At 37.0% G+C, this 24,975-nt stretch overlaps 1 protein-coding gene across 8 annotated transcripts in view; it reads left to right on the top strand.

The window, feature by feature from the left end:
• Positions 1 to 24,975, top strand: part of SLC4A10 (solute carrier family 4 member 10) — a 165,418-nt gene that overhangs the window by 28,610 nt on the left and 111,833 nt on the right. For 7 of the 8 annotated variants that reach the window (XR_012995706.1, XR_012995708.1, XR_012995705.1 and 4 more), the window contains exon 1: positions 9,703 to 9,996. The exons of the other annotated variant lie outside the window; for it this stretch is intronic. Coding sequence is in view for 3 of the 7 variants with exons in the window: in XM_076342761.1 (XP_076198876.1) it covers positions 9,916 to 9,996 (81 nt within the window). In the remaining 4 variants the exon portion in view is untranslated. Of the gene's footprint in view, positions 1 to 9,702; positions 9,997 to 24,975 lie in introns of those variants that run through there. 8 annotated transcript variants of the gene reach the window in all.

Here is a 24,975-nt window from a genome sequence, read left to right as displayed (position 1 = left end):
CAGTGACGTGTATTTTAAAGAGGATGTTGGAGAATGAGGGAAAGAATGGAAATCCTATCACTGAATATTTCTCTGATGGGTTGATGTCACATCTTTTTATCAATACAAATTTAGTGTTGCTACGGGCCTTCATTTAATTCCTGAATCTGGTCTGAGAACTCAGTGATCAGGTTTTAGTCCAAGTACGTATGGTAATGTCTTTCGAAACATTGGAGATAGCACAGGCTGAAGCCATGTACCCTCTGAGGAGTACGATGAGGCTGCTAGACAACTGTCTTGTGAGAATGCCCTTGTCTTATAGTTAACACTTTTCTCTGAAATTTGTATGGAAATTGGCTCACAGCTGTAACCTAAGAGGAAGTTTTAAAAAGGGTTTTGAGCAGGGGACATTATGAGGGAATGTAATGCTTGCAGAAGCAGACTGACATCTTTTCTTTCTCACTTAGCCTTGGATTTCCTTCCAAACTCAGCTGCTTTTTTTCTCACCAACTTAGAAAACAGTAATTCTTTAAGAGAGCAGGAAGGCCTGAAACAGGGCTGTGCTGGTGGTGGATGTATGGTGGTCCCACTGATGATCTCTGGAGGGAGATGAGAGTAGGAAAGAAATTGTCTCATTCAGGAATCTTGTGTCTGCCATTGTCACTCTGGGGAGGTGGTCCCACCGCTGTTTTTCTCCTTCTCTGAGGGAGAGGAAAAAGAAAAGGTGAAATTGGCTGCTGCTGCTGAATTTCTCTTTCAGGACAAAGGGGGAGATTTATTATTCTGGGTATATTTAGCTGTGATAGATCTGATCACTTAGGTTTTAGACTGTCAAACAATAGCTACATTTTGTGTGTAATGCACAAAAAGTCTGTCAGGCAGTCCAAGTTCATGCAGTAGTTCAGGATGAGAAATGATACACTTTCCTCATGTGTATGTATGGTACGTATGTCTATGGTATATATATACACCTAAGAGGGAATGACTATGAAGAATCATGGAAATAAAAGTATTTGCACCTTTGGGGGAAAAAAAAAGTTAACAGTTACGCAGCACCACAGTTAATATTTTTATTTAAGGGTAAAGAGTCTTTACAATAGGGCTATTCCAAAAGACCTGCTATTGCACTCTAGATACTATAATTTCACTCTGGTGTTTGCAATATTCTCTTTACTTTAAATGGGAAACAGTGTTTAGTAGAACTAGTATTCACAAGAATTGACTTCCCCCCCCCCCATTGCTTATAATTATAAGACAAGCATATATAAAATCACCAAACCCCCTTCAAAACCAGGAAAGTCCCCGTGACTGGAATGTGTCTAAGTATTACATTTTCTTCATTTCGGTATTCTTTTATCTTTCTTTGTCCTTTACACTTTTACTCTTTCACAACTGTCTTGTGCTGAAGTAGTTAGCTGAAAGGCAGCTTAAATATAAAAGCAGGCAGTGTCTGACTTTTGAAGCTCCTGCGGGAGACTCTGTATGTTCCAATGGGCATTTTGTCCCAGTTTTCTATCTGAAGCAATCATTGGCTATTTTTTTTTCTTGAGATCTTAACATTTTTATCTATGTCCTTGCATTATTTGGTATAAAATTGTGTTTGAAATATTTAAAAAAATATATGGGCAATTAAATTTTTAAAGCATTTGGAATTGTTCTAGGAAATGATATCTTCTTCCCCATTTTTATCCATAAATATCTATGAATTTGTCTAGTTTATATAGTTTGTATCTCTAATTTTATAATTTAATCCAGAGCATCCCAACATCAGCTTTGGGGCCTGCTCCTAATTTGGGGGGACTTTTCTTTCTTCTCCTCTTTCTGTGTTCTTCCTGCATCAACCAGAGGGGGGCTGCCCCCAACCCAGGGCCTGTTCAGGCTGTGGATGCCTGGCCTTGCACAGTCATAAATAAGATGTTTAGCTTTTAGTGAAGTGTGTGCTGCTTGAATAGCTTTTTTGTGTCCCCTCCCAGAGAAAAAGGATGGCAAGACAGGGCTGGTGCAGTTAATCTTAGCCTGTTTGCTCTCCGTGTGCACCATTTTGTTAACTTTGCAAGAAAGCAAATGTTTGTTTCAGAGCTCACATTTCAGAATTGATTTTGGAATAAAGTACTCTTATAATATTTTTTATTATTTATTTTTCTAGCTGTAGGGGTGATAAAATTAGGTAGTAATCTGTCTGATACATTCCATATTTGTGTGATAAATTACATTTATAAAGCACTTTTTACTGTCTTACTTTCTTCCCATCATATGGTTTTTGTCAAGACTACTAACCTAATCCTAAAGTTACGCTCTTGTAACAGCTCTTTTCTCCCGTTGCCTCTCTTCAAAGCAGTGGCTTTCCCTCCCAACCTTTGAAATTCTCATCCCACATTACAGTCTTTTAAGACTCCAAAGGGTATTTTGCATAGGACCAATGTTAGGTTTGTGTTCTGATATTTAAGCATACAGAAACACTTGTTTTACATGACTGAAATAAGCATTGAAAACAGCCTGCAAAATTTTGGCGTAACTGATGTGTCCAGCAGTTTTCTTTTTGGATGGGCTTTGACTGAGTGATATTGGCTAAAATTGATCTTTATTTATTGTAATTCTCATTTAGAATCAGTATATTTTATAGCAAATGAGAAAAATTTAAGTGTGTGTGGGTAGAGGGATTTTTAAAAAATCTGTATTTATATCTATCTTGCCTCTCTATATTTTACTGATAAAAGTAAAACTTTTGAAGGACTGTGATGCACAAATGATGTCTAAATAAGCTAGTGTCTGGGGATTCACAAAGGTATTCAGACATTCTCATCACTTAGAAGTAGAGGTAAACTAACGAGGAGTGCACAGCTGAGTTTGTATTCAAAATAACAGCATGCCGATATTTTTATATACAGTGAAGAAACTTGCCTGAACCTGTCTTTTGCCTTTTTTCCCCTTGTTTGAACTGAAGCAGAGCTTTGTCTGATTTAGAGCTAGTTCTTAATATGTTATAATTGGACATAATCTGTTTGGAATTCTTCCTTTAAGAAAAATGACTGGGTTCTCTGCTCACAATGGGTGTATCGGTGTTGAAGCTCAGCGGTGTGTCAGGGTAATTCTCTAAAGCTTTACACAGATCGAAAAGATTATTGAAGAATGCACAGACACTTTTTTGTGCTAAGTCTGAAGTAGAAGGGGCTAAATCCCCAGTGGGCAGAAGTTATATAATTTGGTGATGCTATGCTGATTTATGCCTCTTGAGAGTTTGCCTGCAGCAGAAGCTGGAGGTGATGAGAAGAGACTGGATGAGAAAGACCATCCAGGAAAAATTCATCAAATTTGTCATTCTTGAAAGGACCATCATAACATATGGTAAGGCATATCATTTACCTCAGGCTCAGAGGAAAATGATTTCTGCTAGGAGAATATTAATTTTATTTCTTACAGGATCAGCTGACAGGGTAGGCTTTCTCCTGGCTGGTCTTCCCCTTCTGTTTTCTCTAAAGGGAAGGATGGAAGCTTGGAAATGTCTTATCTGTAGCAGACAAGCAAGTTGGCATTTTGCCATCATTTTCTGCTAGCAGAGAGGATAATGGTAATTATATGTCAAAATTTAACATTTCTCTTCTTTGAAAGAGAACTTTTTAATGCAAAATATTTAGAAAAGTCAGATCTATTCTGAGGCAGATAAGAAGCTAGAATTAGTGAACTGACAAATTTTTCTTAAGAGAAAGGAGTTTTTCTTCCTCTTCAGGGACAAGGGAGAGATGAAAAGGATCGAAAGAAAGAAAGAAAGGTATGAGATGTGCAATATAACTAGGCTGCAGCTTCAGTATTGTGTAATATTTGGGAGATACCCAGAGCAGCATCTCCTGTCCTGCTGTTTCTTCTGTGGAAAGGCTGATAGCACTTGCTTTGCTAACGGGTTCCAGCATTTTTTATTAAATTGTTATTTCTTTGTTTATCAGGAAAATAAGTTTCTGTTGTGCTGTACAACATGGAGTCCAAATTCCATCATCACATTTTTAAGGAGGGGAAAATGTTTTCCTATAATCAATTCTAGCATCCCCAGTGGTTGTAAGTTAAGCCCTTAGTCAGCCATGTCCTTAGTTAATAAAAGGAGAAAGGTTTTCCCAGGCCATAGCACAAGTTACAGTACTGTTGAGAGACTTAAAAAGGTGGAAAGCTTTGCTTTCTTTAAAGTCAGAAAAGGAAGGCATAGTCATTTTAAATATAACCTATTCACCTTCTAGGCATACGTTTAAAATTTATCATTTCAATCTGATTTTACAAATAATTTTCTAGAATACATGATTTATGTAAATATAATTTTGCTAAGAAAATAAATGTATGATTGCAAACTTTGAGGAGATTTTGTACTCTTTATTTTCTGTGTTTTTCTAAGAATAACTATAAGCAACCATCTCTTACATACACTGGAAGTATAGGATTGTTCCTCAGCAGTCTGAGAGAAAGATGTTGTCTGCCTTCTTCTACATTATCTTCTGGGAAGTGGGATGCCAGACATTTTAAAGTTGTTTTTGAAGGTAAAATACTGGATAGAAATCTTCCTTTCTTTTCATTGGTTTAAAACTTTTTATTATACATTTATTCTAATTTGTCAGCAACATGTAGTGCAGTGATCTGGATTGGCCGGGACCAGCCTGAGATACAAACTTTGGTTTTAGTGCTAGGATACAGCAACACTGACAGTGAGGTATTTGGAAAGGCAGGTTTTGATACAGCTACATTAACTGTTAGGCGGAGGTGGAACCGAGCAGTTCATTTGCAAATTTTGACTATGCAGCCATGGTTCAGGTCTGCCTCTGCTCGTTTCCCATTTTGTTTTATTAATGTTTTGAGTTTCCTTTAACCACAGTCATGGTTATCCACAGAGGAACTGATTAGACTTACGTAATGCCTGTTGAAATAATCACAAAAGGAGAGTCTTTGAACAGTATCTCATTTGAGAGAACAAAGTAAGTATGTCCATAAAATATAACAAGTTTTTACTGAGTTAATAAATTTAAACTTATATTTTCTAAATGGTTTTCCTTTTTGCCTAGAGAAGGGTATTTACACTTTATAACACCCCCCCCCCCCCAATAATTTCATGGGAGAATTAAATAAGAGATATATATGTAGACTAGAGAAAGGTAATAGAAACAGTCCTGTCATTAGGATTAAAGGGGTATGGGCTATCGTTAATTACTTCTGAGCTTATTCCACTCAAGTACAAAGATATTTTTTAATCTGTGTTGATCTGAGCAATCAGCTGAAACTTAAGATCTGATGAATTATTTTGGTTAAGAGAAATTGCTGAGATATTTATGGTGTTAATACCATTCTACATATTGAGATGAAAGCTCAGTGTCTTCAGTACAGCAGAAACCAATTGTGATCGAGTTGTTTTTGTTTGTTTACTTTTTTTTGATTCAGGGTTCTAAACTTATTTCCAGTGTTGAGCCCCAGGGCACTCTCCTGATTTTCCTTAGGTCCTGCTCTTGGTACCAATTCTGTTGTTCCTTAAGTTTCTGCTTTTTTCTTCACTTGTCTGCATTGTCATGATCGTCTCATGTAGAAATGTAGGAGTGAAAGGCACATGCTTGGTCTTTGTGTTTGATTTCCTGCTCTTGCAGACCTTCAACCTCTGGTAGTTTAAAAAACTCCCAAACATTAATGACAACTTTGTATGGATTTGTGCTTGTTCCGAAATTGTTCTTCTACTTGAATATTTTTCCTTTTTCCTTGGCACTTCTATCTTGACACCTACACAGATCTCCCCCTTAGTCTTTCATTTGTTAAGCTAAACAAAGCAAATGTTTTCAGTTTCTTCTCAAAATTTCCCTGACCATTGTAGAAGCCTTTTCCTGTTGCAGTTTGAATTCCTTTTTTAGGCATAGATGATCAGAATCAAGAACAACTAGGTTTTAATAGGGCTTCATGTTATTGCATTAATCTTGATGTCTATGTACTAGAAATATCAATGAAATATTTTAAAATTTCATTTCCATTTCCATAGCGACATCATGTTGGTAGCTCATAATTACTCTGTGATCAGCTTTGTCCCCGCAGTTTCATCCACTGTAATTTTCAACTGCTGAGCTCTCAATTCTTAGCAGAAACTTAATAATCTATAAGTTCACAAGTTTGCATTTTGCATTATTAAATTTTACCCCAGTTTTATTCTTGTGGTCCTAAAGGTAATCCACATCTTCCTGGTGATGTTCCGTTCCTCATATATTAGCAGTGCTTTCCAATATCAGAAAATTTCTGAACAAACCCAAACTGTGATTTTTGGTATCATTCATACTACTTGTCATAGAATCATAGAATAGTTTGGGTTGGAAGGGACCTCTAAAGGTCATCTAGTCCAAGCCCCTGCAAAAAGCAGGGACATCTTCAACTAGATCAGGTTGCTCAGAGCCCTGTCCAGCCTGACGTTGAATGTTTCCAGGGATGGGGCATCCACCACCTCTCTGGGCAACCTGTGCCAGTGTTTCACCACCCTCACTGTAAAAAATGTCTTCCTTAGATCTAGTCTAAATTTACCCTCTTTTAGTTTAAAACCATTACCCCTTGTCCTGTTGCAACAGGCCCTGCTAAAAAGTTTGCTGCCATCTTTCTTATAAGCCCCCTTTAAGTATTGAAAGGCTGCAATAAGGTCTCCCTGAAGCCTTCTCTCCAGTCATTAATAAAAATAAATAATAAAATTGATCCCCCAAAATGTTGCTGAGGAATATGCATTAGTGTTGTTCTTCCAGGTCTTTTGGTACAGCACTACATCATCTCACCTTTTACAATCTGCAATACCTTTCACTGATCTCAAATGTTCTTTATCATGATCATTGGTACTAACAAACATGACTTGAATTTAATTTAAAAAGTTGAGTGACAGAGCTTCTGTTCTTTTCTCACTCACTGCTTAGGTCAGGTCTTTTTGATATGAAGCTGATTTGTGATAAATTCAAAGTGACCATTATTTCACCTTGCATAATCCACAGGAACTCTGAATCTGCTTTTTTCTTTTTTTATTCTTTCTTTTTTCCTGTGAAGAAAAATGAAATAAAAGCAAACTATATCTGTGAGTAATGCTTTTGTATGATATAAAGTGATACCTGTTCATATTCTAAAGGGAATGGATTAACAGATTTTTGCTTTAACATCTCTCAGAATAAATATCTAATATCTAACTAATATCTAATATCTAAACTTTGTAAAATGGTATTCTATTTATACCCTCTCTCTGTTTTAACATTGCTAATGAAATGTTAAAATTTTCACTGTTGCAAAATAGTAATTGTATTGCCATGAGGAAAAACATGGAGTAACTTCTGGGAAAAGATTCCACTAGCTGGGATAATACTCATGAAGAAATAACTGTATATTTCTGAGTGCATTTATAATTTGTACTGAGATCTTGACCTAACTCGGGAAAATAGTCTTCCATCTTGTCTTTTGCTAGCTCTGGAATTCTTCAGATGTCCAGCTGGGGGAGAGATTATGTACTCTTTGTGAGCAGAAACTCTAAGTGATGTTTCTGACAGCTGTGCTTATAGCTCCTAGCTTTGCATTTTTCATTCTTTGAGTGGAGATCATCATGTCGTACAAGATTTGCAGAGAGCGAGCCTACATAATATTTATGAAAGGTGGCTTGGCAACATACATTCCTTATTTGGTCACTACTTACCATCTTGCTGTCCTTTGTACCCTAGCTAGGTGGCTAGTGGGGACTTGGAAGTGGTTGCCAGCAACTCACAGATGCAAGGTTACTCCCTTACGTAGTTGTAAGTAGCTACTGATCAGAATATAGTATTGCAGAACTGAGTGTTTGCATAGGAGTAAATAATATTTAGTAATGGTGTATTATTATTTCTTTTAAAATCACCTTTGGAAATAAAACTATTAGCTTGGGAGATATTCCCATTTCATACTGATATGGGAAAGCTATTTTCCCCTTCTTTTACTGCTGAATCACTCGTCTATTTTTTGAAGGGCCTTTTGTCTTCTTGTGTGTATGTATTTATATCCTGTGCACATAGATTTAGTAATATTTTCTTGGTTGAAAGTGAATTCATGAGTTATTCTGGAAAAACTTCAAAAGTGGCAGCTTTCAAGAACATTCACAGTGTTCAAAGTGGCACCCTGACTGCCACTATCATCAGCAGTAAAAAGGCAGTGTCAGGTTGTTGGGCCTCAAGATTAACTCTCTTGGAGAATATAAAAAGCAGCGTCAAGTCTGGCCTGATCTGGTTCCCTACTGCACTTTAAAGCTTCCTAGGGCTTCACTGACTAGCCTCTGCTAGGCTACTGAACACGTCACCGGAGACCCTATGCGAATGTGTGGCTGGCTGAGTTCCCTTTCCCTGTAGATGGAGCGTCCTTATGTTGAGGCAGTTGCACACTGTATAAAGTGAATCGATTAAAAATGGATAGCACAGTTTCTCTCTCTAAAGGGAAATATGTGGTATTCATGGATGAGACCAGTTTGGTATTATCAGTGCCATAATGTGAATGACTATAAGTCAAACTTGATTAATTCTAAGTTACTCAAAAGAGCAATTACTACAACTGTATAATAATAATGTTAAGCTGACAGACTAGGATCTGGGTGAATTAATTTAGAACCATTTACTTCTAGTTTCAGCTTCTGCTTATATTTCAAATTAAAGAAGGACATGGAAATTAATTTGAATAACATGTAAGCTGTAGTTAAATTAGGGAAGATTTTTTCCTCCATGTTTTATTTGTCTGCAAAATTCGATCGGTAGCAATATATTTCAATATGTGTTGAGGGGATGTTCCTGTGTGTTTAAGGATATGGACTGAGTGCCTCAATAGGACTTTCTCACTCTGTGAACACGAGTAATTTTTCTGTGGGTCTAGGATTCAGAGGAATTATGAAATGATAACTTTTTCCAGTTTGTTGGTGGCACTGTTTCATCTTTGTTCTGTGAAGTGTTTTTTTTGGTTTGCATAAGTTTGTTGCCATAATGATAGCAACAATAAATATAAATAATGATTTATAATAATCAATTTTACTTGTATCGAGTATGTCTTTTAATAAAAAGTCCGGTTATTACTTTGTAGTCTTAATAATTTAAAAATTACTAAGGAGGATACTGTACATTTGTTAGCTTGAAAGGTCTCTCATATCAGAAAAACCCCATGCATGATTGTTTTGTTTGATATCAAAACACATTTTTGCTGTCATAATACTGGCACATTTTCAAGGCATGCTGTTTTCTGGCTGCTAGCAGGGAGTAATGGAAACAATGCAGTGATCATGCAATTTATTGAAAATAAACACTGAAAATACTTAGGCAAGCAATGTTTTTAATTTAATAGGGACAACGATTCATAAGGCTGCATAAAATAGCTGTTTCAGTACCACAGGGGTATTTAAATGCCTTGCTGCCTATGAACTGTTTATAATTTCTTTCTGGTAATTTTCCTTTGGATCGGATTGTCATGCTTCTTCTGAATGGTGGTAGTGCTTGTTGAGGAGTGGTCATGCAAGCAAAATTTGATAACCTCGATATGTCACTTCATCTGCTGTTTTTCTTTTGTTAATGCAAAGCTGGTTGCATAATATCTAATTTCTCCTTTAGCTGACCACAGATGAAAACAAAATCTATAATGGCAGCACTAGATTTTATAAAAAAACGCAAGTGAGGAGTTGAAGGATGTGGCTTGTTCTGTTTGGATGATGCAGGATTGCTTTAAGCAGTAAGCTTACTGTTTTCAGATGGCATTAGCAGCATCAGTGATATAGCTGTGTCAGCCTCCTTGACTACTGGATGTCTGTAATCGCACGGAGGAAACTATATTTAAGATCTGATGTCTTGAGGGTAATGACTCCAGCACTTACTGATGGACAGAATGGCTGTTAATACTTTCTTCACTAGCCCAGAAGATTTTGAAAGATAGATGGGTCTGTGATGTACTTTTGTAAGACAGGAAATGCAATTTTTGGGGGTCTCTGGAAATAGAAAGGTCATGCAGCTTGGAACCGGTGAGACATTACAGTCTCTAAGTCATCAGGTATGACCTCATAGTTTATACTAATATTTTTAACACAAGGGTTTGTTTTACAGTTTTAGGTTCTTTACAATCTCTTTGTCTGTGTTATTGCTTCATGTTGGATTTGCTACAGGATTTATAGGGTAGACTGTTTACATAAGCAGAGCAACGTATATCTTGGAAATCTAACGTGTTGTTAATTGCTATTTGAACAATGTAAGGTTATTCCATATATATTTTCAACCTGTTTTTATTGTGAATATGATTTCTTTTAACTAATTCATGGTAAAAGGTTATACTTTTGCTCTAAAGTAAAATGACAAGATTGTATTGCATTTTTATTTTGCTTTATCTTTACATGGCACACAAAGCTATTGTGTGAATGTGTGTGTTTGTTGTATGAAATGCAGTATAAGGCAGCTGTTTACCTACAGTGGCAGGTTATTTAAAACAACGTATCACATTGTGTAACAGGACTGAGCTATTCTGCAAGCACAGATCTTGCTTCATTTTGCAGTAGTAGTTTTTTTTTTTTCTTCATTTCAAATCAGTTTTAAAAATAGCTCACTGAACATAACAGTGAAAGTTTGGCAAGATAACTCTCCCCTTTTTATTACACTCGGTGACATGTACTAATACTAATGGGTTGTAAAAGAGAAGGTTAATAACTTAAATGTTTAGAATATTGTTTAAACCCAATTCATTTTACTGAAGCATCTCTCATCCTTTTTGTTTTTAACTGTTGCCAACTTTATTGCAAGGCTGATACTTTTGTATCTGCTAATGTATTGTGCTGATGGATAGGAAACAGTACATAAAAGAAAACAAGTATATGGGTATTTTACATAGGAAGATAGTGGCCTAATTTCATGGAGTGGAGCACAAAATGGGATTGGAGATACTGTTATCACTTTAGGTGTCGTAAATGCTAGCTAATGGCCATTGTTTCCCTTGAATACAGCATAGAGCAATTATATTTGAAATTGTAGAAGTTTATTTTAAAAAATGATATTCAGCTCCATCTTAAGGAATTCTAGATGTATTTGCAGAACATTTCCATGGCAACGTGTTTGGCCATGTGTTTTAAAAGCTCAGCTGAAGCCTGAAAGTAGTGTGCAATTTTTCTGTCGCTTGCTTTACCCTTGTGAAACGATAATTTTCACATGTAACTGGACTGCAGATTGGCAGAAGTGAGCAGTATTTTCTGGCCCCAAAGCACAGGATTAAGTGATCAAGATTTAAAAATATTTTCATATTTCCGCCTAGAAATGTAAACATGTAAAACATGGATTTGATTTTGCATTTAGAACTGTATTCCGGTTTCACCCCCATTTAATAACATTTTGTTGGAAATGTATGTGTGTGGGAGACCACAGAAGACCAAACTTCAGAATGTGCAGCAAATTGCTTCAGTAAAAATGGCTGTCTTTTAATTTTTAATTAAAAACATATTTGTAAAAAACGTTGTATTACTTTTACTGGCCATAATTTATAGTTTCCCAGTCTACTTATCCAGCTTACATTCTTATTAATAATGGGGAAAGACTGCCCTGCTCTTAAGCTTGATTAGGTTTGGAACGATTTTACTATACCTTTCACTTGCTACAAGATCTTTTTAATCTGTTAGAATTTATTTTCAGTATTTTAATGTATTAGTCACAATGAGTACATTCTGTTTCTTGGCATTGGAATGAAATTCCTGAAAATATTGGTTTCATGGTATTTTGGTGCTTTGCAGGGTATTTATGGACTTTTTAATAGGACCAACCCTCCCCCTAGATTCTTTGTTTTCCTTATTCAAGTATAATTTAAAATCTTGACTTACCTGTATTTTGAAGTTGGTCCTGAAGTCTCCTTTGCTCATTTAAAATAATTAGATCTCCATGGAATTTTGCGTAACTGGAAGCTATAGCAGTATGCCATGTGCTTATGCTGGACTCTGTTTCATCATTTCTATTAATTCTGCAAACTGCATTCTGTGGATGTTTTTGAAATGTAACATTAATGATAATCTCCAGATAGTGCAATAGGCATCCCTTGCGGCCTGTTGAGGATAGAAACTGTATCTACAGAGGAAAAGAAATTGGTGAAAAGTGCTTGCTTGAGGAAGTGTATGTTCAGCAAGTGAGTTTGAATATGTATTTTCACTCAAAGGACATAGTCCCATTATAGGTCCTTCATTTGGAGGGACTAGAGAACAGTACTCCAAAGGAATGTATTAAGGAGGTGATGTTCTTTTGTAAGAGAAGGAATTGCAGCAAGGTAGAGATACACACATGAGAGCAGGGAATTGAACTGATCTGAAAACTTAAAACTACAAACTATTTTGCTTGTTTAACCCTCCTCCCCCCGCCACCCAAAAAAGAAAGGTTTAAAATATACTTGCTGATATTTGGACATATTGCACAAATTTGGAGTAATTGAATCCAGTGGCAGTGCGTTGGTATCAACAAGAAAATTTTTTTATGCCTTCTTTAAAACTATGCCATCCGTCTTCAAACCAAGTTGATTGTAACTGTCCATATTTGAAAAATACTGTGTAAAGAAAGATCTCTCTACTTTCCCCTTGACTGTGCATAACGAATACACATCCGTGAGTATGTGTTTCCCTATCTTTAAACATTCCTATTCACAGAACTTGATGATAAAGATCTTGTAAAGAAACAAAGCTCTGTATGGATGTTTTAGGAACAGTGTTAACTAGCAAGTTGGGCAAGAAGCCCAATATTTGTGTCATTTACCAATTCTAAACTTGAATGCTCACACTCATGCACATACTCAGTTGTGTGGTGATTTTACTTATTACTGATTGCTGTTCTGATTCCACACTACTGACTTTTTTCGTATGTTATAGGGCCAGTTTTTAAGGAAATGGCAACACTAGGACAAATAGGAGATTGTGGCCAAATATTCACAAATGGCAAAACAACACTAGAAGCAAAAAGTACTGTTAGAGGGAGCTGAAGGAGTTCAAGTTCTTTTGTCCTACAGTAGTCTCCCTCCTACGAGATGATCCTATTCTCTGGTCAGATTCTCCTTGTTTAGTACTTAATTCATATACCAAGGCCTAATGACCTGAATTAGGGAAGGTGGAGTATAAGCATGTCAGAAAGGTCTAAAACAAAGTAAGACAGCATAAATATGTAATAGCTAACTGCAGGGTCACAAACTATATAGCTAAATGACTAGTGTTACAAGAATGCTCTATTCCATTTAGTGTTCCAAGAATATCACCACATGATCATTCTGAATAAAAACTATTTGAAGGAGTTTTGCAGGGATACAATATGAAAATGTGAATAAATCACAACAATAATGCCACAGTAATCTGTTAAAAAAATTTAAAATAGAGTCATAGTTAGTCCCAGCCAATTCCTGTAGAGGTGGGACTACCTAAGAAGGAGTAGTAGGGAAGGTGACTATATTAATGTCGTAAAAGAGAATGGTTATGCATTACTTAGGTGGCATTTTGGAGAGACGAAGCAATCCCAACTATGGTTTATTCTCTCTCTCTCCGCCCTCCTGTCTGTCTTGTAATGAGCCTCATAAATAATATGACTTGTTCATACTGTTTCTTGTTTCCTTGCAAGACCATATTTATTTTGCCTTACTTAACTTTTCAATAAAAGTTATTAATAAAAAAACATTAACATGAGTGCTGTTACACTACTGTGATCAGGGTCTTTGGCCTCATGATAATTTCTTTCAGGAGAAGCCAAGTATAAATAGAAGTTGATCCAATAGGTTGCTTAATTAGTAAAATCAATATAAACTACAGAGTAAGCTACACAATGCTTTCCATTGTGCCATACTGATTTCAGCGTGACCCTAAAAGGGAGAGTATCGCTTTCCTGAATAATTTAAAAAATGTGTATACCAGTAAGAGATTACACGATGTAACTGATGGTAAGGCAGGGAAATACTGCTATTCCCATTTTATTAAGGGGATCAAGTTTTTTCTTATGTTTAAGTGATACTTCTTATCTTTTAATTTGTGCCCATTTCCTCTTGCCCTGTCACTGGGCACCACTGAGAAGAGTCTGGCTAAGCCTTTGCTACTTCCCCCCCACTCAGGTATTTGTACGCTCTGATAAGACCCCTCTGAGCCTTCTCTTCTCCAGGCTGAAAGAGTCCCAGTGCTCTCAGCCTCTCCTTCTGTGACCTTTGTGGCCCTTGACTGGGCTTACTCCAGTATGTCTCTCTTGTAAGAAGGGAGCCCAGAACTGGATGAAGTACTCCAGTTATGTCTCAACAGGGCTGAGTAGAGGGGCAGAATCACGGTATCGAGGAAGGAAATTTGGATTCTCTGTTAATTAGTCAATCAAATATGGCAAACTTTGGACAGGAATCCTTGAAAAATGAGGACTGAATGCACTGAAAATTATAAATAGTAATGTTTGTTGGTAATCTTATGGAGAAGAAAAGCTTTGAAAATAGTTTTGCTTAAGTGATAGCAGTTGTTTTAGTGATGAAACCTCCTGTTGTTTTGGAATGTCATATGGAATTTATGTCCCCCAATACCAATTGATACAAGCAGAGAATAACTCCTAAAGGGAAAGGTTAAGCTTTAATATTTTGAGCTAAGTGAATTTTAAAGTAACTGAATAAAAAGATATCATCTAGTATGATATCACTAATTAAAAAAAAAAAAAAAAAAGGTAAACTATGGGGAATGTGAACTCCAGGGATTCATAAGTTGTGTTTTTAGTCAACTCACCAAAAATGATGTGTTAATTTCTAGTGGAAACTCAGAGCTTGCACAGAGCTCTAAAATGTTCTCAACTAATGCAGCCACCATCAGCTGATAAAAAATACTCAGCTTGGTGCATTGAATGAAAATGTAAAACAGGCATTAAGTGACATGAGGGAGTGTTGAGGTATTGTAAAAATTTGCTCGTTTTCATAATAGCTTCCCCCTTTTCCCCTAGGCTGCTTAAATAAAACAAAAATGTATATAGGAGCCTTCAGTGATTCAAGATTCATCCGTTTCTCTCCTGATAACATAATGAGCTCACTTGTTTAAATTCTCTTTATTAAAGATTTTATGCAGGCACACAGAGTCATTAAAATACGTGCAAGAAATCATACCCATATGGTTTGCATCCACATTTAATGCAATTAAAACTATTCTAACAAAAGCAATATCAGTTTTATGTCCCAATCCTGCAATTAAAATTTTCCAGGAAAAGCAGTGTCACTTTTATGCCTGAATCCTGTGAGTGGAACAGCAGAGAAATACCTTGTCCTTCCATTAGTAAGGGGAGATGCAACTGAGCAATTCCATTCAGGTGTGGAGTCTGTTTGGAGATAGGAATTTGCATGGTGGAGACCTGATGTTAAGCTGCTTAGGTGAGGGGGTTAACTATGCTTTAGGGGGTTTCTGTCTTAGAGTTAGCCATGCAGGTCAGTTATACCAGCTGATGTCACTCTTTAGTTCAATACCTTTAAAAAAGGTATTTAAGTGTTTATTTTCTATTTTCCTGCTAAGGTTATCTGAAATACTTTGAACTTGGGAAAAAAAAATCAGACTTCTTTTTCCCCTTTTCTTCTCCCCATTGTTTGTCTAACTTGTCTAGTCCTGTTCCAGGAATAATTTTTGGTGAATATAAAATTTTAGACTTCATGTGTGTATGTGTGTCTTAAACAGCGGTTGTGCATATCACAACTTAAATTTAGGCAACTCTTAGTATATAAGAAAGTGGAGGTTGGTTGGTGTTACCCCCATGTTGACTGCCATGTAACATTTTTAATGGAGTACACTAAATGATCATTAGAAAAATCTAATACATATGGAAAATCCAAAACTATTGTTTTGTAACAATGACAGTAATATAGTGATTTCTTATGGCATTGTATATTCTGCTGAAAATTATTCCTGGGTGCTTGATTCCACATGGCAAGCGTAGGGCTAGTTCTGTGGGTGCTACTAAGGATGAAGCTCAGTGTCTGGTAACTGTGACTGGATCTTATCTTTAGAATATCAGTTGTGGTAGTTATGCTAATACATGTCAAAAATACAACTTCTTAGATCACCAGGGCGCAGGATTTAATGGAGGTGACTGGATATTGCCAGTAAAGTTTACCAAACATATAAAATGTGAAACATATGAAAATGAAAAGCTGTCTTGGCATTCTTCCTTTGTTCCGGAAGGAAGTGATGACCTTTTTCTCCAGGAACTTGGTTGCCTCGTTGCCTTCACCAGACTTGTCCCCTCTGGTAGATCTCAGTGTACTGTCACCAGTCCTTCTGCGTGTAGTCATGAGTGAATTCCTCATTGCTGCTAGTGAGTGTCTCGCAGTGACTCACTGGGCTTGGTTATTGCCCAGTCTGCCTTCTGCTCTCCTCCTCCTCTTTCCTGAGTGGTTTTCTATTTTGTAGGGTGCAGATGTGCTGAAATTTCTCAGCCATCTAACTTCTAATGCAAAGATGCATATTTACTGTGGATGTCAGTGAGAGATGTAATCTGTCCTGTCAAAAGTAGTTACTAGCACTGCTTTATGTCCTGAACATCTACAGTAGCAGCAACCTCAGCACAAACCTGAGACGTGCTCTGGGTCCTTTTCTTGCCTGCTTCAGCAGATAAGAAGTGTTAAATTGTTTCCTTTTTAGTATCCTTTGCAATTGCTGAGACGGGGATTAAATTTACATTTTTAGCAAAGTCTGTATCATCAGCTATAAACAAATTTCCCTGGTAATCGCTTGGACTTTATTTCCCTCATGGGCCTCTTTTTATGTCCATAAAAATGTCATTATCAATTTCTAGTTTAATTTCCTTTTAATTTTCCTGTCTTTGCTTGGCTACACTGTACACACCTGTAGATCTCTAATTTAATACAGGAACGTAAAGAATAGCACCTTTATCTTCCACTATGCACAGTACAAAATTTGTTCAGGTGAATTGAAGAATCTCTTATGCTGTTTATTCAGTCATAGCAAACAAGATTCAGGCTCTTTGGCTTTGGACATTTTTGGCACCTGCTTCTATACAGAGCTGGGCAGCAGGGATCCTATGAAGTAAATTGGTTAAGCCCTGGAGCTGATGCTGTTCCTATAATGGATGCTCCTGCCTTCCCAGCATGTTCATCACCATACATCTTCCTCTCTTGGTTTACAATTTACATATTTGGGATAGGCATAGTGATGTACGCTGACATAGCAGACAATTATGGAAAAACACTGCTCTTCTTGGAAGACAGCAGTGAGTTACATCATTTCCAAGACAAGAAGCACACCATGCTCAGTAACCCTCACTTTGGGAGACTGTCTGTGTTAATGAAGGCAGAGTTTTCTTTGCTTCATCAGGTTCCTAGTGCAATTCTGCTCAGTTTGAACTTATGTGTATTTATAACTTCATAGTCTCTTGTCAGAGGACCTCTTAATCAATCTCAGCATGGGACTGCAAATCTCCTTCAGACACCTCAATTGCCATGTCTTTCCCTGGAACATAGGAATATAGAAATGGTTGTGCTGGGCCAGACTAAAGATACTGGCTCAGTATCTTGTCTCTCTGATACTGGCCTAGGGAAATGTGTGATAGTGGGGCAAGTGCACGATAGATCCCCTGGGTACTCTCTGAGAACCTCACAGTTCATAGCTCCAGGACTTTCTGTTCCAGAAACAGTGGTTTTGGATTTGGTACCTTTGATAGATTTCTCTTCCCTGCACATGCTCACACATTTCTTGAACTCAAGTAAACTTTTAGTATCCCCTGGAGTTCCATAGCTTGCCAATATGTTGTGTGAAGAACTATGTCTTTTTGTTTGTTTTGAACCTGGCTCCAGCTGTCTTCATTTAATACCACCATCCTCAGTAATATGTTGGGAAAGACAGTGAACAGTAATTTCCCTATTCAGCCTCTGAATACCCATCGTGTTTTTATAGACTTCTAATATATCTACCTCATACAGTGGGTATTCTTGTTCTCTACCTCTGAATCTTGTTCATTTCAGCTATATCCTTTTTGGCAAGTAGGAAAAAATTATGCTTTATATTCAAGCTGCAGGTAAACTTAAGATGTATACAGTGGGCATAAGGATATCCTTGGTTTGGTCCCTGTGCGTTTTCTAATTCATAGTGTTCTGTTTGCTTTTTTCCCCACAGCTATGGAACTTTGATACAATATTTCCATGGAATTTTTAACCAAAACTCCAAGACCCCACTGCTAAGTGGCAGTGCTCGGAAAGTTTCACTATATATGTGAAACTAGGATTGTTTTTCCCTCTTGTGCATCAGTTTGCAACTTTCCCACTGAATTCCATTCAACATTTTATCATCCTTAACACACTTAGGGTGCTAAGGGCCTTTTACAGCTCTTCATATTCAAGCTTTATCTTTATGAATCTGATTAGGAAATTATCTGTCATTAGCAAACTTTGTCACCTTGCTGCGTGTCCAAAATAATCTATATATTTGTACCAGTGCAGATCTCACCAGAATTCCAGTGATGACTGGTGACCTCCCTCTGCAAAAGAAATTACAATTTCCCTATGGCTTCCGTTTTCTACATTTTATCATTTCTTAGCCCAGCAAAGACCTTTCCTCTTACTCCATTGCTGCTTAGGTTCTTTCAGTTGCCTTTGGTGAAGACTCATGCTCAAAACCTTTTGGCAGTCAAAGTAGACTTTATTAACCAATTTCTTTTATTCACAGGCTTCTTTATTCCTTCAAGGAATTACAGTAGGTTTGTGAGGCACGATTCCACAGGATCAATTGTTTTCCAGTATATCATACTTACTCACGTGCCCCGTAATTTTATTCTTTATAATAGTTTCTCTAAATCTGCCCATTACCAGCAACAGGCTTACTGGCTGATTGTTTAGAACTACTGTTTGGAAATCTTTTTAGAAGTTGACATCGTACATGTGGTCTTCCAGTTCAAAGGTACTAGAGGTGAGTTCAAGTAATCCAGTTCAAAGGTACCAGAAGTGATTTCAAGTAAGGATGTTACACACCACATTCAGTTACTTGTAGAACTTGGGATTATAAATTGGGTTTTGTTGACTAAAATATCTTGAGAGTAATTCTGTTGGAAGGATATGCAAATTTAAAACCTCTTTACTTCTAGGCTGGCTGGATCTCCACAGAAATATAATGCAGCATAACAGTAACAAGAAAACTGTGGAAGCAGGAACATTCAGAAAGTGTTTAAAACGCAAGACAGACAAATACAAGATAATAATGTCACATAGAGTTTCCATTTTTTCATGGACAGATTAAAAAAGTCATCACACGTTTGCTAATCTTTTATCGTTCTTTGGCACGAGCATTACTTTTGTGATTCAGGGTGATGAAAAATGAACAAGAATGAGAATAATCATGAATAAAATTTTCAAGGGAATAATAGTAGTATCTATTAAGGGAACTATGCACAGGATTTATTGACTTGATCTTCATGCTATTGAAAAGGAGACATTTCTTATCTTTTACTTACTAATTAAATATGTCACTTGCTACTTTCCTCCCCCTTATTATTTTTTTTAGCAGATGAATAATAAGTGGGCATAGACAGAGTGCTAGTTAAGCTAAACTGGCTGTTCCAGTGATTGTGAGGTCAATGAGCAGGCTTCCTGACTGCCCTGTGCAAGTCAGATCCACTGCTAAGTGGAGAAGCGGGGACATTTGCTTTTTCTGGTTCTCTCTTCTTTTTCCCCCTATGAAAAATTCTTCAGTTTAAATGTAAGCTGTACAGGCAGACGCTGTTTCAGTCTTTAGTGGTCTTATAAAAGCTTTGGGCCTTTTTTGTTTGAAGGACAGACAAAGGTTCAAGGGAAATTTCAGTTCTGTTCTTCTGACTTCCTATTATTGCTTCTAGTCTCTTGTTGACTTTCTATGCTCTGTCCCAGTTTAAAATATGCTCATTCTGTTTCTAAGCAGAGGAAAGCTCTTATGAGATGCACTTTTTAAAGTGTTCTGTTGCAGTCCGTGGCAATGCTATAGTTTAAAATAAAAATTATCTGGAATCTTATCTAGCTTCTGTCCTGCTGGGTTTCCATTGACTACACAGGAGTTGTGCAAGGTGCACGTTAATGTAGGATTTCACATACCTTTTGGGGAGTAACATCTTTGTTTTTCATGATCCAGTCTACTGAGAATTCTACCACTTGGAAATGGATTTGTAATCCTGATGGATTACAAACCTGCTTCCTCGAGTTTTGAATTCTGCCATATTTACATCAGGAGATGAAATTATACTAGACCATAAATGTTTCAAAGAAAATAAAATTATTACACATAACTCTTAATCCTTTTCTAAGTGTTGGTGCCCCTTTGTTTTTTAAGTGTGCATATTTGTGACTTTTAATAGCATATCAGAGTGACAGGGAAGGAGTGAATTTCAAGTGATTTCCCCCCCCCCCCCTTCCTTCTCGGGCAGATCAACTCCTAGAGCTTTGATGTGTTAGCTGAAATCTGTGGTTCCCATATATAGCAGATGTGACTGAACCCTTATTTGGAGACCAAAAGCCCTTTGTAACTTCCTGGGATAGATACGGTTTAAAATACATTAGCTGACCTCGTTTTGTTTACAGTCCTTTGCCTTCAGAAATCTTCTACTTGAAAACAATCATTGGTAAAGTTAAGTATCAGACATTAGCTGTGATGTTGGGCTTGAAAAAGAATAAGTAGGTTTAAAATAACAAAACAAGCTCTGTAAAAAAAACCCCAAACACTCCCTCCCCAAGAACCCAGACATCTCTACGTCCAAGGATGCAGAAGAACACTTAACCAATGATGTTATTTACTCTCTTGTGTACTATATCTTGAGAAGAATTAAGCAATTGGTATGCTGTTCTGGCAAATGATCCATAAATACGATTAAAATTCCTGGGATAATAGGGCTCAGATTAGTCCAGTTCTACATTACAAAAGATTTATTAGTGTATGTTGGCATGAACTTCTAATATAGTTACAGGGTGTACAAGTGTAAAATGCCTCGACCAATACTGCTTATATGGACTTGGCATGCAATATAAGCTTCAGTGGATTAAATCTTTTCCTAATATAACTATGTCATAGCAAATCATCCTTATCAACTAGCATTTTAAATCACCACGTAATTTGTTAAAACAACTAATGTGTGTCGGAGAGAGTATATATAACAGCTTCAGGTAACAGAAGTTTCAGGATCTATGAAAAAGCAACAATCAGGATGGTACTGCTTCCTTTCGCTTGTTATTTTTGATTGCTTTATTAATGCTTGTTTATCTCTGTGCTTTCTGATGCTTTTCATGCTCTTATATCAACCCATGTCTGCATTACACTTCTTTTGATATTCTCTGTCCTTTTCTTCTTCCCTTAAATTACATCTGCCTCCGGTTCAGCCTCCTCTCTGTGCCATTCCTGTCACTTCCTTTTTTCCTTCAGGTGCAAAACTCTTCATGTCCTCCATTATCTGGTCTTCCTTTTATTTTCTTGATGTTTCTGGAATGTTACTGGTCTCAAAGAACCTGGAGGTTGTCTTTTTACCTCCTGCTCTTCCCTCCAGCCCATAGAACTTTGTTCCCTTGTTTATTAACACTGCCTCATCTATGGTCCTTTCTGTGGAGACTGTTACCTCCAACGATATCCACTCTGAATTTGGGTCAAAGAAGTTGGTACTCCTGTGCTCTTGTTCTTAAGCTCTGCCTGCTCCTAGGTCTTTATCTTTTTTTTTTTTTAACAACAGAATTTTCTTCTGCCTGCCTTTTTATGGCCTGCATGCACACAACTCTACTTATTCCCATCTCTCTGTCTCTTTGACTTGCCACTTTCTTGCACTCATAATTTCTCACCCTTCAGTTTTCTTATGGGTAACCATCCAACTCTGTAGCTGCCCAGGTGCTGTTTCTCATTTGAATTATATCCCATGTACCAAATCAACTACACACTTGAGTTGGTCTTTGCTAAGCACTGTGTTCTCCGAGTTCCTTTTCTGTGATAACTGTTTGAACTTTTTCAATGTTTTTATTCTCCCCCCCCCCGAATGGGACTTTGTAAAACCTCTGTTTTGTTGATCTTGATGACTTCTTTTCTGCACTTATTCCCTTTATTCCTCTGTACTTTCCTTTCCTCTATCAGCTTACCAGTTCCCTTTAGGGTCTATTTTTTTGTTCTTCTCATACACTTCCAAACCCTTCTGACAATTCATGGTCCTGGCTGACTCCCAGTATCCACTTTCTCAGTTCCTAATGCCATCTGCCATGCTTCAGAGATACTGCTGACTGTCTCTGGTGAAAATCTTCTGATTCTGCTGACTTTCTGTATTTCTTAATCTCTGGGATTTTTGTCATCTGTTATGAGTATCTTTGCTTGCAGTTTTGCCTGTTCTGTATTTTTTATTAATCATATAGCCCTCCATCCAGCTTTTCTATTTCCCCCTCTCTTCAAGAGAACTTCCTAAAACTAACTAACCAAGGTCAAAGTTCAAGCTTCCTCCTCATTTACTGAAGCAGACATTAAGATTTTGTTTTGTAGTCTTTGGAACCTGTTCCAATGAACCTATCCCTGTCCCTATCCACCTTCTGACTTTCTGCTGTTCTTCGTTTTCATTTCTGTTTCTCTCCTTGAATTCCTTCCCATACACAAGAAATATGTCCAAGTCTCTTCATATTAAAAAAAACCCAGCACAAAACAACCCTCAACTTCAGAAGTTTCTATTCACCAGATTAATGTCCTATCCCTAGATCTCCTTCATGTCCCCACCCCCTTAGTATGCTTTGCACGATTGTTGTCTTTTCTTGTCTTCTAATGCCTTTCTAGAACTGCTCACCTCTGGTTTGTCTTTTGCACTGAAATTTATCTCACTAATGTTCCACTTGACTTCTTCCTGGAGGAATTCCAGGCTAGTCCTTTATTCTCCTCCACTCCATCTGTCATCTCTCTGCGATGCTATGTTATAGTCTTCACTAAATTTTGTTGTTCTTAGACATTTGTAATTTTGTCCTTGTTGATTCTCTCTCTTTTTAGACTCAGTTTCTTATTGGGTGGGTCTTCCTCTCCCCCTCCTCCTCTTTCTGTATGTAGGTGTGTGTTTAGATCTCTCAGGAATCCATCCTCAGCCTTTGCATCCTCCTCCACACCTTACTTCAGATAATGTAGCCATAAGCATAATCTTTATGAAGGCATCCATCACTACTTTATTTTTTAGTGGTCTTCCCCCGCTCCGGTTAAACTCTACCTATCTCAGAAAATTTTCTTGGTCTTCAGTGGTCACCTGAATATAATAATGTCAGAAACAATTCCTTTGTCAGAAACATCTTTTCTTTCCTGATATGCTCTTCTTGCTCTTACGCAGCTCTGAGGTCTGACAGTTCCTGTTTGTCCACGTAGCTGTAAATCAGATTGAAGGCCTGCTCGTCTCAACACCGTGACTGTTATGATCTCATCTGCCTGTCTGACTTTAATACTCACAGCTTTGCTTCTCTTGATTACTGGTGTTAATATCATCTTGGTTTATCACTCTGCCTACATCACTTGCTTTTTGAAGTCTATTTACTCATCTTCTCAAATACAAACTTCTGGTCTTTCTTTTAAAAGCTTTACAACTTGCCTTCTCCTTTCCCTTCCAAGAGAGAGATTTTACCACAAAGTTGAATTTTGTTTTTGCTCTGCTGGCAGTATTAGTTTTGATTTCCCAATTGCTATTCATCTTAGAGTTATTAGTGCACTTTCTCTGACTGTGCCCAATCTTTGTGAAGCTCCTCCTCAAAACTCCTTCTGTAGTCTATAAAGTTAAGTATAACCTGTTAATGACTGGGCAGGTGTGTTAGTTGTGGGCATCTTATTATACTTAGGTTGCCAAGTATTCTTGACCTGAGGCTATTTATTGTTTGTATACTTACAAGCTAAGTGTCTTTTAAATTATATGACTATTGAAACAGTTATAAATGAAGTAATTTATTTGTATTATTGACTATCACATCGTGCATGTATTTGTAGCGTGTATGTCAATGGAGCCCACAGACACTATTTTTCTTTCTCCACATGTGCATACACATATGTATTTAATAACAGTGCTAGCTAAAGAAGAGGTAGGCAGAATTTGCAGGTATAAGGAAGGACACTTATGAGACCAAATACAGATCAGGAGATTGTTATTATTTGTTTAGTACCTACATTGAGATCGTGCCAAGAAGAGGAGCCTATTGTACTAAGCCTGGTACAAACTTGTAGCAAATGAAGGACTGATCCAGGTAGCTTGCGGCATAATGTTTAAATAAGAATTTTCCTTACTATGTTCACCACAAAAAAATCCATTCTTTAATAAAAGGAGATGGTGTTGTCTTGGCAAGGAAGGGTATGAAGAGCATCTGCTGGATATTATTTTTCATCATTGTATTTGTAATTGTTTTAACTTTAGAGCAGTATAGTGAAATACAAGTGATTCAAAAATTTCTTTACTTGTGTTGTGCCAGTAAAACTTGATATCTAGTGATTTCTGCCATTTTCTCAAAATACTGAACACTGGGGACATTTAGATCAAGGAGATGGAGTTTGAAAGGTGAAATTTAATGTGATACTAGTTATCTAGTAAATACATGAATAAACAGGTAAATACTATGCCTGTGAGAAGGGTTGAAAAAAAAATCCGGCTTTGGAAAAGTTTCCCTACCAAAACAGGAGTGCAATCCTGACAGCATTTCTATTTCAAATATCATAGCTACCACCACAAAAAGACTCCCAAATTCCTGAAGTAGACAATAGTTAAAGGTTAGCTAATATCCTTCAAGGCTCTGATGGAGATCATTGTATCCTCCCTTGCTGTTCTCTACGGCTGCATACGGGTCTATCAATTTAGTGGCATTATGAGAAAATTGACAATGAAAATAATAACACTGCTTTCTAATTTTATTGTTAGAAATGAGCGTTATTATTTTCATTGTCAATTGCTTTCATATAGAAGCACTGACAAAACATGTATAAACTGGTAATGCCGTGTTCACATTTACTTTCTACTCTGTAGTAATACTTGTCCCTTTTCCTTTCCAAAAGTTATGTTCTGTAATTTCAATATAAAGCACACT

This window comes from Aptenodytes patagonicus, chromosome 6 (genome assembly GCF_965638725.1).
Source record: "Aptenodytes patagonicus chromosome 6, bAptPat1.pri.cur, whole genome shotgun sequence".
Lineage (NCBI taxonomy): Eukaryota > Metazoa > Chordata > Aves > Sphenisciformes > Spheniscidae > Aptenodytes > Aptenodytes patagonicus.
This window is presented reverse-complemented; position numbering and strand designations above follow the sequence as displayed.